Raw genomic sequence first — 12,576 nt, 5'->3', positions numbered from 1 at the left:
ACTACAGTTGTCATGTTGCTGGAGGCTCAGTAAAGCCCATGATAGATCCTCACCATCTTATGACTAATCCCACATTGGGGGTGAGGCTGCGGAGTGTAAGGATTCATAGTGAGTCTGGCAACAGAAGGACAGGGAAGACACTGGCAAATAAAACATTTAGAGTAGGCTGTTATTTTTATGATAAGACAAGCAGGAAAAAGTAGCATGACCAGAAGATGAAACAGTAACTTCAGCAAATCATTGTTTCTGCAACCTAAAATCTGCCCTTTCTTTCACCAGAATCAGAAACTGTAATGAAAAATCAAAGTCAGAGATCAATGCAAGGAGTCTTTTCTAACCAGAAAGTGAAACAAGAAAGTGCACACTTATGATTTTTTTGTCTGTTTGATCTGAGATAACAGGAAGTATATGATGCTGAACTTTACACCATAGTGACAGTGATGTCACTCACTGCATACTTTCAGTTGTTTTTCATAGCAACGCAGTAGTAACCGCACCACAAAATATTGGTGCCTGCAAAATAAATAAACAAAAAAACAAGGATAAAAGATGTGAACAAAATTCAACATTGTAAAGTATTGTTTAAATTTACTTTTTAAGAGCAGAAATGAAATCTACAGGTACCAAAATCTCTAACAGAAGAACAAAAAGATTGAAAAAAGTTAAATATATAGAATCTTAATCAAATATTTCTAATCAATACATGGTAATTTTTACAATATAATATAAGCATTGTGGCGGGCCGGGACGCCCCTTCAGTATATGTTCTGAGGGAGCAAGCATGGGCTACCCAATACCTCCCCTGGGAAGCTAGATGACAACCCCCCTGGTGCCTCGGACTCTCGCAGGGCTTCATGGAATTTGGAGTTTGGTGCAGCCTTGTTGGAAGCCGCATTTCCAGTGCTACCAGGGGGTGCTGTAGCAGGAGCTGCTGAACCCTTATGAGCAGTGCTTTCACCACACCCGGAAGTGCAGCCGGAAATGGGCAATCAAGCACCTAAAGCAATTCCGGGTGCCTTATAAAAGGAGCCAGCAGCCACCACTCAAGGAGCCAGAGTCAGGAGGAGGGAGACAAAGCTGCCGGGGTGGAGTGGAGGATTTAAAGGAGAAGATTTGTGCTTGTATTTTTGTGTGTTTGTGGGACTGTGTTGTGCCTGGGGGAAGATGTGGCCCCCAGGTGAAGAAAAATGAAAAGTTTATTTATTTTACATGTGCCTCCAGTGTCAGTCTGTGTCGGGTCGGCGCTCATATAGCGCCTTTATCACAGCATATACTTAAATGAAGTTGTAACAATGGATTATTAAAAGCATAAGGGAAATGACTGAAGTTAACTAAAGGGTTAACAAATCGCGGCACGTGAGTGTTGCCTCATCTAAAGGAGCTACCAAGATAGTCGCTAACGTTAAAATGAAGTAGACGTGTATGAAGACCCCCTTAAAAAGTGAGAACAAACTAGTGAGAAAGCCCAAATAACTCTATTATGAAACAGTGATAAGATCAATGGGAAAACCCTACAACACCCCTATTAATGAAGCAATGGTTAGAATAATGGAAGAATTGACATGTATACGAAGTTACTGGTGACTGTAAACGATTGGCTAAGATGATAGAATTTTGCATATTAAATGTCAGATGACATGATATATTAAATAAAATGTAACAAAAAAGCATAAAAGGAGATTAATTGTTTTTTTGATTGATCACTCCATAGACTGAGACATTTGTACATATCTATGTGCAAATAAACAATCGTTCTGCATTTTCATCTGGTCTCCTAAAATGATTTGTTTGAATATAGAGGATAGAAAAAAAATGAAGCTAGAAAAAAATTAAATACAAATACATAACAGTAGGTAACAGTAAACAAGTAATACCAAAGAAAAGTTAAACATCTAGGTCAAACACAAGCATAGGTCAATGTATTCAAACACAATAAAACTATTATGTGAAATACCTCTAAACCAGAATTATAAAACCCTCAATCCAGGAATTCCGGAAAGTAAATGAATGAGCCCAGTAGTGATCAGCTATTTAATGACAGCATAAAAGGCATTTAAAAAATGATAAAAATGGCCTTGTGACAGGCATGGCGCAGAATGCTGCTGACTACCAGTAGATACTATATACTTTTGATTGTGTGATAATCTATCAGGCTGCATTTCAGTTTGAAAAGAGGATGTTCAACTTCATTCAATGAATGAGAATCCAGTCAATGCAGGCGGGTCAGGCACTTACATGACACATTAACAATGCATTTAACATATTAAAGATCACAAAGCCTTTAAATGTGTTCCTTCCTTTTCACAACTGCCTAATTTTTGTCCATTTGTGCTTGTGAGTCTGGCATATGATATGTTTCAAGGAACAAAAACATAGCTGGAAGGGTTCTCATACACCTATTAAATTTACTTTGTTATTGTAATTGAATAGTTTTTTTTTTTTTTACCAAGACAACTAGTGTAACTGAATTCTTGAAATTTAAACCTTTTTGCCTCTTGGTGATTGGATGAATGAATATATAGTATCTGCAAAAGAAAGGTTAAGCAGAAATTCTAACTGTAGTCATGGTAAGGATGAAACATGATACCTATGAAAGAAATTACAGTAATCTATCAAAGAACTATGGCAAACAGCAAGAATAATGTAGACAGAACTTAAAACATTTCTGTTAGTTTAAAGCAACAAGATGATACTGTCATGAATTAGAGATAGATAGATAGATAGATAGATAGATAGATAGATAGATAGATAGATAGATAGATAGATAGATAGATAGATAGATAGATAGATAGATAGATAGATAGATAGATAGATAGATGTGAATTTCCCCCTGGGATTAATAAAGTATCTATCTATCTATCTATCTATCTATCTATCTATCTATCTATCTATCTATCTATCTATCTATCTATCTATCTATCTATCTATCTATCTATCTATCTATCTATCTATCTATCTATCTATCTATCTATCTATAATAAAAGCTTACATTTTTAGGATAGCAGTTCATTATAGATTCATTGTGACATATTCTGCTACAGCACACACATTGTCTTTGTATTACACAGATCGCATTGATAGACAATTTATTTTACATTTATATTCCAAATGTATCTCGATGAATTCAGAATAATAAATTGTGGGTGCAGCAGAGGGCGCAGTAACACCAGTCATTAATAAATCTTCATTTCTGCAAATGTCAACTGGTTTGGATGACTATGATACTCTGTAATGCAAGGCTGAATGTTAAATGAAAATGAGTGAATAAATACCATAATTGCCTTTAAGAGATTATTGCAAAATGTATTTACTACATTTTTATTTTTCATATAAAATGTTTGTTCTATTTATTAAAGACTATAGTCAGTGGTTATGATAACCTAGCCTAAGTTTATAGGGAAACTGGGTTTTGAATCAACAAGGAGATATATGGCTCTTCACCTAGCCTGCACCCAAATGTCATCAAATAACATGGTGAAGAGAGCACGAGTAAGAATTCTGATGCCCTAATGACATGCAATACATAAAGCACCTAACTAAGCAATTAACTACCAATATTTGATGTAATGACAATAATAATTGCTTTATTTTATTTCTAAAGAATTAGGCAGCAATGTTTGCTTCCACTAATTGAAATATAAAAACAAATATAGAATTACATCAGTAACTGAAATAACTTCTTGAAAGAGGAAAGTCATAATTGACAACAAGTGAGCTTACTTTTAATGCAGCAATCAATCAGATAAAATATTGGTCAACCCTACTAAGTGCTCTAAACTACTGTAACTGTCCTGAAGGCCCATGTGAAGCACAGACAACAATGACATTTTTGAATGTTACATTTTGTTCCTTTTCAAAGGAATTTGCTAGGTTTGACTCACTTAAAGAATAAATGCCATTTCTCATTTCTTTTGTATATTACACCTCAAAAAACGAGTTGGTTAAACAAGAAAAATGATAATTGTAATAGCACATGTAAGATGTTGGTACATTTTGACATTAGTATCTCATTTAATGATATAAATATTAAATAAAAATATCATTATAAAGCAATCATTGTAATGAAAACAATCATTGCAAGAAAATACATAAGGAATAGTCACATTAGTAACCTTAGTAGCTAACTGATGCAAATACTATACCTTTTTGGGTCTGCTGTCAGGATCTCAAGATCAAAAACATGACTGTGTTTTACTATTTCTACCTAAGTGACATTATCTCTGTTTTCGTTTGTTTAAATTTGCGTCCACAGTTGCATGCATTAGCTTTCACTCTGTTGATGTTTTTTGCAAAGTGTCAAAACTCAGACAGGTCCCTATGAAGTGCATTGAAATGCTGAATGCCAGTATCTTGTTTATAATGGGAGGACTGCACAAGTCCTGTACTGGAGACTTGTACAGTTTGGGCAGTTATACTTGAGTTATTTTCTTCAGTTTTAAAACACATAGTATAGTGTATAATATTTTTATATCTATTGAATTGCTTCTCTGTCTCGACTAGATAGATAGATAGATAGATAGATAGATAGATAGATAGATAGATAGATAGATAGATAGATAGATAGATAGATAGATAGATAGATAGATAGATAGATAGATAGATAGATAGATAGATAGATAGATAGATAGATAGATAGATAGGTTTTGGATGTAACACGAGTTACAGTAGGTGAATAGCACTGAATTGTCATGGTTGTGTGTTGTTGTTTGCATTTTACTGAAACTGCCTCTCCTTACTGATAAGAGAGAAACAACTTCAAGCAGTTAGTTTGCCTTTGACTTTAGTTTAGATCAGATCCATGGCAGCGTTACTGCAAGATCAACTTTTTGAAATCAGTCAGCAAGCAACAGCACCTTGCAAAGATTTCTACCAGCTTTTAGTTACCAAGAAAGAGGTAGGAATTGTGTATATGAGTGGATTATTGTTTTTCAAGTATACTGTGTGCCATTTCTCAGGAAAAATCACATGCAGAACAACTTTGGCAGTGTTATTTTCTGTTGCTATGTACTGATGTAATTTTGTTTTGTTTATTTTCTTCAATTTGAATTACTGTCAAAAATTGCAAATTCAACAATGTAAATTACATTCTAGCTCTATGTAGTCTTATACTAAAGTATCTGTTATGACTTTAGTTATTAATGTATTGCTGGGTTACAGTACATCTTTATTTCCTGTGAGCTCTGACAACAGCTTTAGATTTAACATATATTTCAGCATTAATTATTACATACCTAAAGTAACAATAATTGGGAACATTTTTAGAAGGAGAGGTAAGCAAGTGGGTGCATGAAATGTTGAATCAATATTGGAAAGCTACCAGGAAACAATTTAAAAATATATATTCATTTTATTTTGTTTTCCTATTTTTCACAGATATCACCACATGCATGTACAATATATTGTATGTATAGTTTTATTTCTGTTTTATGCTGCTTAAATAATATCAACTGACATGATATAGTAATGCATAGTGCTAAAACTTAACAATCTTATTAAATATTTTGTCAGTAATCAGACTTGAAAGCTATTAAAAGTGTTTTCAACTTCTTTTCTGTGTGTTTTGCGCATAGGGTAGGAGACAAAAACCTGGAAATTGACCACAAAATCTAAAACGTCTCCCACTCTCGCTAATTTTATTAAAAGTCAATAGGTTTTATGGATGTTTATTCAACCCAGTATCCTTCTTTTGTTACATTTACGTTTACTTAACTAGTGGATGTTTTTTATCTAAAGCGACTTGCTCATAATCAAGTATGCATCAGTTTCTCGACTATTTTGATCCAAGTATTGCAGACAAAACACGAGACTAGTTACTCTTTACTTAGCTACTAAGAATATAGCATTGAAACTATTATCAATTAAAAAGATATTTTCAGAACAAGAAGGACTTCATGTGCTTCTTAAATACAGTAAGGGAGATAATGGATTGGATGGAATTAGGCAGCTTATTCTCACCAGCTGGGAGCTAGACATGAAAAGAGTCTGAATTGAGATTTGATGCCACAAAAAAGTGGTATCGCCAGATGCCATTTATGTGACCACCAAGTATGTGCCAGCTTGCCAAACACTGGACACAACAGGCACAGACACAAGTGCAGCACAACACAAAGTTTTTATTCAGCTGTGGGAAACGCTTTTCCTTCGTTTCCCACCAAGGCAGCCCAGCACAATAAGCAGTAAACAATATAGTACAAAGCACTTTCTCTCTCCCTCTGTCTCTCTCTGTCTCTTGTTCGCCTCTGCGCCTCTTCCAGCAAGCTTAGTCCTCCACCTCCTGACTCTGGCTCCCCGAATGGAGTGAGGAGGCTCCTTTAATAGGGTTCCCAGAATTGCTCCAGATGTCCCGTTAACTCCTTCCGGCCACACTTCCAGGTGTGGCAGCAGTCCTGTGGAGAAGGGTTCTGCAGTTCTTCTTGTGCTCCCTGGCAGTAGCCACGGACCCCAACAGGGCTGAGTTTCCAGGCACCAAGTTTGTGGCACTGCTGCAACTCATGGGGGCTGCCCTCTTCCATTCTGGGGGATGTAATGCCCCATGCAAGCTCTCTCCATTGGTCCTTCCATCATGGAGGCGTCCCAGCTGGGTAAGAGCCCTAACCACCCATCACAACTAATCACCTGGTTGGCCAAGGGCAAGCATAAATGTGTCAATTCTAGGAGGATCTATTTGGATCTGTAGTCTAACAGCACCAAACCTCACTGAGGTTATTAACAATGGAAAGCATTAGTGGATAACATGACCTTGAAAAGAAAACAGTACATTACTGCATCTTTGTTAAGTAACTGAGGATGCAGTGAGGTCCTTGCTTATTGCATTATTCACAGAACAGAACTGCCAAGAAAATTAACGTATGCATAACTATGTAGAGCAGCCACTAGTATCTAGTATATAGGTTCCACATGGATATTTGGATATTTTTATTACGATTAATTGGAAAAGGCGTGTCTAAAGGACTATGTTTTTCTTTTTTTTAACAAGAAAATAAGCAATTAATTAGGTATTTCTTGTAGAGACAACCAGAACAGATTATCAATGGTGCAATTACAAAAACAAATTTGTGTGACAAAATTAAAAAAAGAACCCAAAAAGCTCCAAAAACTCTTAAAATCTTTAGCCTTAATTACATTGAAAGGTTACTTGATTTGAGAGAGAGGGATCCAAATCTTGGATGGCAGAGTGTGTGCATTTCCATCTTTTATAATAGCATGGTAATGATGTCTCACACCTCACCCATATGACATCATGCTACCTTGTGGCCGTGGACATACTGTAGTTCCTATGAGCAAATTGGCTACTTCCATGAAATGAAAAATCAGAAAACAGCAGCGCCCACAAGAAAAATCTGGGCAAAATGGTGCTGAAGTGAAGTCACGAAAATAAAGATAAAGTGATGCAAAATGTAAATAATACATTCCAAAATAAAAATGCATAAATGTATTTTAGGACTCCAAAAAATGATTGTACCAATTCTGATGATATGTCAAAAACAAATTGATCATCTACTGCCCAGAATATAAAAAGATCCATTGGTAGTCAAAGGTTCCAAAATTAAACTTACTGGGAATAAGGGTTTAATACAACTAACAATATGATTAGAGATAAGCTTAATAATGAAAATGTAGAAAATAACAGAATATTCAGTGTATTAGGCAGGTCATTAATGTGATGAAGGGGGTCATCTGGATAATGACTCAGCTACTATCATGGTAATAATACTGACAGTTCATCTTTATCTCTTCAGATTTCTAAAATGCTGGGAAAGTTTCATTCAAAGGAAAGATTGATATCAAAGGTTATGCAAATTATTGTTATAAAAGTACTAGAATGACATGTTTGGATGTTACTTACAGGTTATTCTAAGAACTTGGAAAGTGTCCAACCCCTGTAAACGGGAAAAGGTCTGGCCAACAGAAGACAAAAAATTCCACAATGAATTTTTGGTGGATGACTATTTACAGGGCAAGTATTTACATTTCTTTAGTTAACAATTTCAATTAAAATGTGGAGAACAGCTTCCTCCTCAGTAGCTGAATTATTTAATGGGGTAGCTTATCTAAATGAATTTGATTCATCAAATGGTTTTCTCTTGCTTGTGAAATGTTTTTGGTTTTAAGATTGCATCAAATCACACAATCATCTTTAAGAAAGTGTCTTTTTTACATTCAAAATCTAAAACAAGCAACAAGATGTGCTCTCATAAAGTGTGGATATTTATCTGAGCTTTAAAAATAACGATATGACACTACTAAAATTAAAATCAACGATATTGTACTGTATACCACTGGCTTTCATTTATCCAGCAAGCTGTTTTTTTTTCTAATTGCATCAAGAAAAATGATAAAATGAAATAAATTATATACAGCATGCTACTATATTATAAAATAGTATGATTTCAATAATCATTCCTGAAACCAAATTCATCTGTGTAATCTCTCTATTATAAAAAACAATACAAGACTTTTTTCCTGCGATGAATGTGAACTTTGGAAGAGAGACAGAGAGAGACACTTTCATGTCCCGCAAGATGGACAAGTCATGCCATATTTACAACCTTTGGAAGTAAGTCCCATGATACACATGCAGAGCAGGTTAGAGATAATGGAAATAGGAAAATTTGAAACTCTCAAAAAAATGAGAGTAAAGATCGCATTAGCGCAAACAAACGGAAAATAAGCCACCTAGTTAAATAATATTTTTTTTGTTAAAGTAATAATTTAATGTTATATAAAATTCTTGCAGGCAGTCTGGATTAGCCTTATGGTTAACATTTTTTTTCTTCAAAGCACAAATCTGCTAGTTCTGTCCTTGCCTCTAAGTTGCCATGTGAATATGTTCAAAATTGTAAATTCCATACAATGGATGCTCCCTTTAGTCTCCAAATGAGCATAATATCATTAAGGCTTGGATTCATCAAACTGCTGGAGACATTCCTTAGGGATTTTGGTCCCTACTGACTCAACAGGATCAAACCATTTCTGTAAATCTTTCAACCACATGCCAAGAACTATCAATATACTGTGACCTGAGACAGATAAAGGTCCTTACAAAATTGGCAGCAAGTTGTAAGAAGTGAACATAATGGCTAAAAAAAACCAACAACAAACACTATCATGAGGCAATAAAACAGAAGATCAAAAGATGAGAAAAAGGTCCTAAACATAGTTATGAATTCCTTTCAAGTTAGGGCTGACTTAATGTATGGGCACAATGGCCAATGGCCAGGGGCTCCAGGAGCATAGGAGCCCACAATGTTTCTGATGCATATGTATGTTTCTGCTTTGCTATCAAAACAGGGGCCCCAGGGCACTACATTGCCCAAGGACCTATGATTCTGGTAAGACATTCCAGTTTAACTAACAGTGATTGTTTGAGCAGATTTTTTTGTTTTAATCCCACAGTTTGTATACAAAAGCCCTGCATTCTGCCATCTTGTATAGGTGGAACGTAATTATTTAAAACATCATGCGAATTCTTTCTTAACATTCATGGCAATAAACATTGCCATTGTAAGCAACTGCCATGAAATGGAATTCCCATGATGACAACTGAGAGAGAAAGCAACAAAGAAACTAATAGTAAACAACAATTATAACAATTTAGATCATAGCGAGAGTGGAACATATCAAGAATGTAAAGAAACAATTATAATAAAGAGAACTGACAGGTCATCACACAATTCTTCTTTATCCCAATAGCCCTCGGTTGGATTGAGATCTACATACAGTTCAGGCTTTACAAGTAAAGTAGTGTCATTTGTACAATCTGACCGAGATAATGTATGTTCATTGATGTGGCCAGGGCCGGCGCCACCATTAAGATGAATTAGGCATTCACCTAGGGCACAGGTCATAAGGGGCCAAGTAAGCTTGGCCTAGGTCACAAAAGAACCTAGCACTGGCACTGGATGTGGCACAATATTATTTTGGAGATATCCATTTGAAAAAGGATCTACTGTGCCCATAATGGAATGAAACAAAGTCAACAGCAATGCTTTGGTAACCTGAGCATTCAAATTAAATTCAATTGGTATTAGGAGGTGTAATGTATACCAAGAAAACTTTCCATGTAGCTTTACATTAACATCAACAGATCATCAGACCAGGTGACATTTTCCAGTCTTCAGTCATCCAGTTTTGGTGAACACATATCCATTGTAGACTTGTCTTCCTGTGCTTAGCTGACATGAATGGAACCTAGTGTGATCCTCTGCTGTTTCAAGGACCTACATGTTGTGCATTCTGAAATGCTTCTCTGCACACCACTTTTGTAAAGAACTGTCATTTGAGTACTTGTGGCCTTTCTATTAGCTTGACTGACTTAAGCTATACTCCTCAGCTTTACGTCATTAGCAAGGTGTTATTGCCAATAGCATTGCTGTTAAATGAATGTTTTTTTATTCATCATACAGTTGTCTCTAAACTGTAGAAACTGTAGTGTGTGTGTGAAAATAACAGGATTTTTGTGATGCTAAACTACCATGTCTGGAAACAACAATCTTACCATAGTCAAAGTTACTCATCTTACTTTTGGTTGAACAAAAATTTAACTGTTGACCATGTCTGGTACATTGTAAATATTAAACTACAGCCATATGGTGGGCCATTTAGAGAAGCATTCTGTTTGTGTTATTGATCTTGTCTACCTAATGAAGAGGCCACTGAGTGTATGCTAATTATTGTGGTGTACCTAATGTGTAATTGTGTACCTAATTGTGTACCTAATGAAGTGACCACTGACCTTGTGTAATTGTGCTATAGATTTATATTTGTAGAGGGCTTTGAGAGAAGGTTTACTGTAGAAACATGCCACATAAAAGAAAGTCTTGTTTTAAACGTATACTGTGTAATTTTAACACTATTAACTCAATATACTATGTCCTTGCAGACAAAGAGTCCTAATGCAGTATCCAGAAAATAACTGAATAATTCTACTACAAGCATGTTTGGACAAATCCTAACCCTCCTATTATTAGAGAATGAGGTTTGACAAGTTATTGACCTAAGGAGAATATATCTCTTGCCATTATTTGTCTATAAAATTTAAGAAGATTAGACTATTATAAAGATAAGCTCACAAGTCAACAATGAATCCTGGCAGTGCATGCGGTGAAGATCGAAATTAAAAGTGAATTCATGTTATCATGAATTCAGTCAGTACCCTATACTCCTTTTGTGTTCTTATCACTTGAAAAAACAACCAACTTGTTTGTTTTTAAACAAATCATTAAGTCTTGTACCTAATTTTGCTGGAATAGACTTTGGCCATGAATGAACAAAAATTATTGTTTTCAAGTATTGTAGTACATTATGGCAAGTGCCCTTAGACAGCATTAAAGTGCAGCCATGCAGGTTGTTTACTTAATGACACAACTAACTGATAAGCTGACATGCCAGCTAACAGACTTGTGTTAATACAAGCCTTGTTTATTTTACATTCAGAAATCTGAAAATGGAATGATTTACAGGAGGAAAACAAAGAGGGAGCCCTGGGGGATGATTAGGTTGCCATAGGGGATGTTCAGGTGGCCAAGGTGCACACTAACATGATTTACAAATGAAACTAAACTCCACAATTGTCTCAGATTATTCTGTACTGGCTGATTTCTTAATTGCTGTCTGGACCCAAACTCATTGTTCTGCCACTTTATCACTGCACATTAATTCCATCCACTAGTATATTATATTTCCATTTATCATTTGTACCATTTTCTGTAGTTTAACTTTGTGGCTGTGCTCAGTCTGTATGTCTCCTTCATGCTACTTTGCCCATTCCTAGTGCTAAGGACTATTGTATTGGGCTCATATACAGTTAGGTCCATAAATATTTGGACAGAGACAACTTTTTTCTCATTTTGGTTCTGTACATTACCACAATGAATTTTAAATGAAACAACTTAGATGCAGTTGAAGTGCAGACTTTCAGCTTTAATTCAGTGGGGTGAACAAAACGATTGCATCAAAATGTGAGGCAACTAAAGCATTTTTTTAACACAATCCCTTCATTTCAGGGGCTCAAAAGTAATTGGACAATTGACTCAAAGGTAATTTCATGGGCAGGTGTGGGCAAGTCCGTCATTATGTCATTATCAATTAAGCAGATAAAAGGCCTGGAGTTGATTTGAGGTGTGGTGCTTGCATGTGGAAGATTTTGCTGTGAACAGACAACATGCGGTCAAAGGAGCTCTCCATGCAGGTGAAATAAGCCATCCTTAAGCTGCGAAAACAGAAAAAACCCATCTGAGAAATTGCTACAATATTATGAGTGGCAAAATCTACAGTTTGGTACATCCTGAGAAAGAAAGCAAGCTCTGGTGAACTCAGCAACGCAAAAAGACCTGGACGTCCACAGAAGACAACAGTGGTGGATGATCACAGAATCATTTACATGGTGAAGAGAAACCCCTTCACAACAGCCAACCAAGTGAACAACACTCTCCAGGGGGTAGGTGTATCGATATCCAAGTCTACCATAAAGAGAAGACTGCATGAAAGTAAATACAGAGGGTGCACTGCAAGGTGCAAGCCACTCATAAGCCTGAAGAATAGAAAAGTTAGATTGGACTTTGCTAAAGAACAACT

At 35.8% G+C, this 12,576-nt stretch overlaps 1 protein-coding gene across 1 annotated transcript in view; it reads left to right on the top strand.

The window, feature by feature from the left end:
* The first annotated feature begins 4,706 nt into the window (after positions 1-4,706).
* LOC114651169 (F-box only protein 36-like) overlaps positions 4,707-12,576 on the top strand; it is a 30,393-nt gene continuing 22,523 nt past the window's right edge. Inside the window, exons 1-2 of the mRNA XM_028801123.2 lie at positions 4,707-4,894; positions 7,849-7,957. Of these exons, the coding sequence (XP_028656956.2) occupies positions 4,799-4,894; positions 7,849-7,957 (205 nt within the window). The 5' untranslated portion in view covers positions 4,707-4,798. The remainder of the gene's footprint in view (positions 4,895-7,848; positions 7,958-12,576) is intronic.

The sequence above is a fragment of the Erpetoichthys calabaricus genome, chromosome 4, assembly GCF_900747795.2.
Source record: "Erpetoichthys calabaricus chromosome 4, fErpCal1.3, whole genome shotgun sequence".
Lineage (NCBI taxonomy): Eukaryota > Metazoa > Chordata > Cladistia > Polypteriformes > Polypteridae > Erpetoichthys > Erpetoichthys calabaricus.
This window is presented reverse-complemented; position numbering and strand designations above follow the sequence as displayed.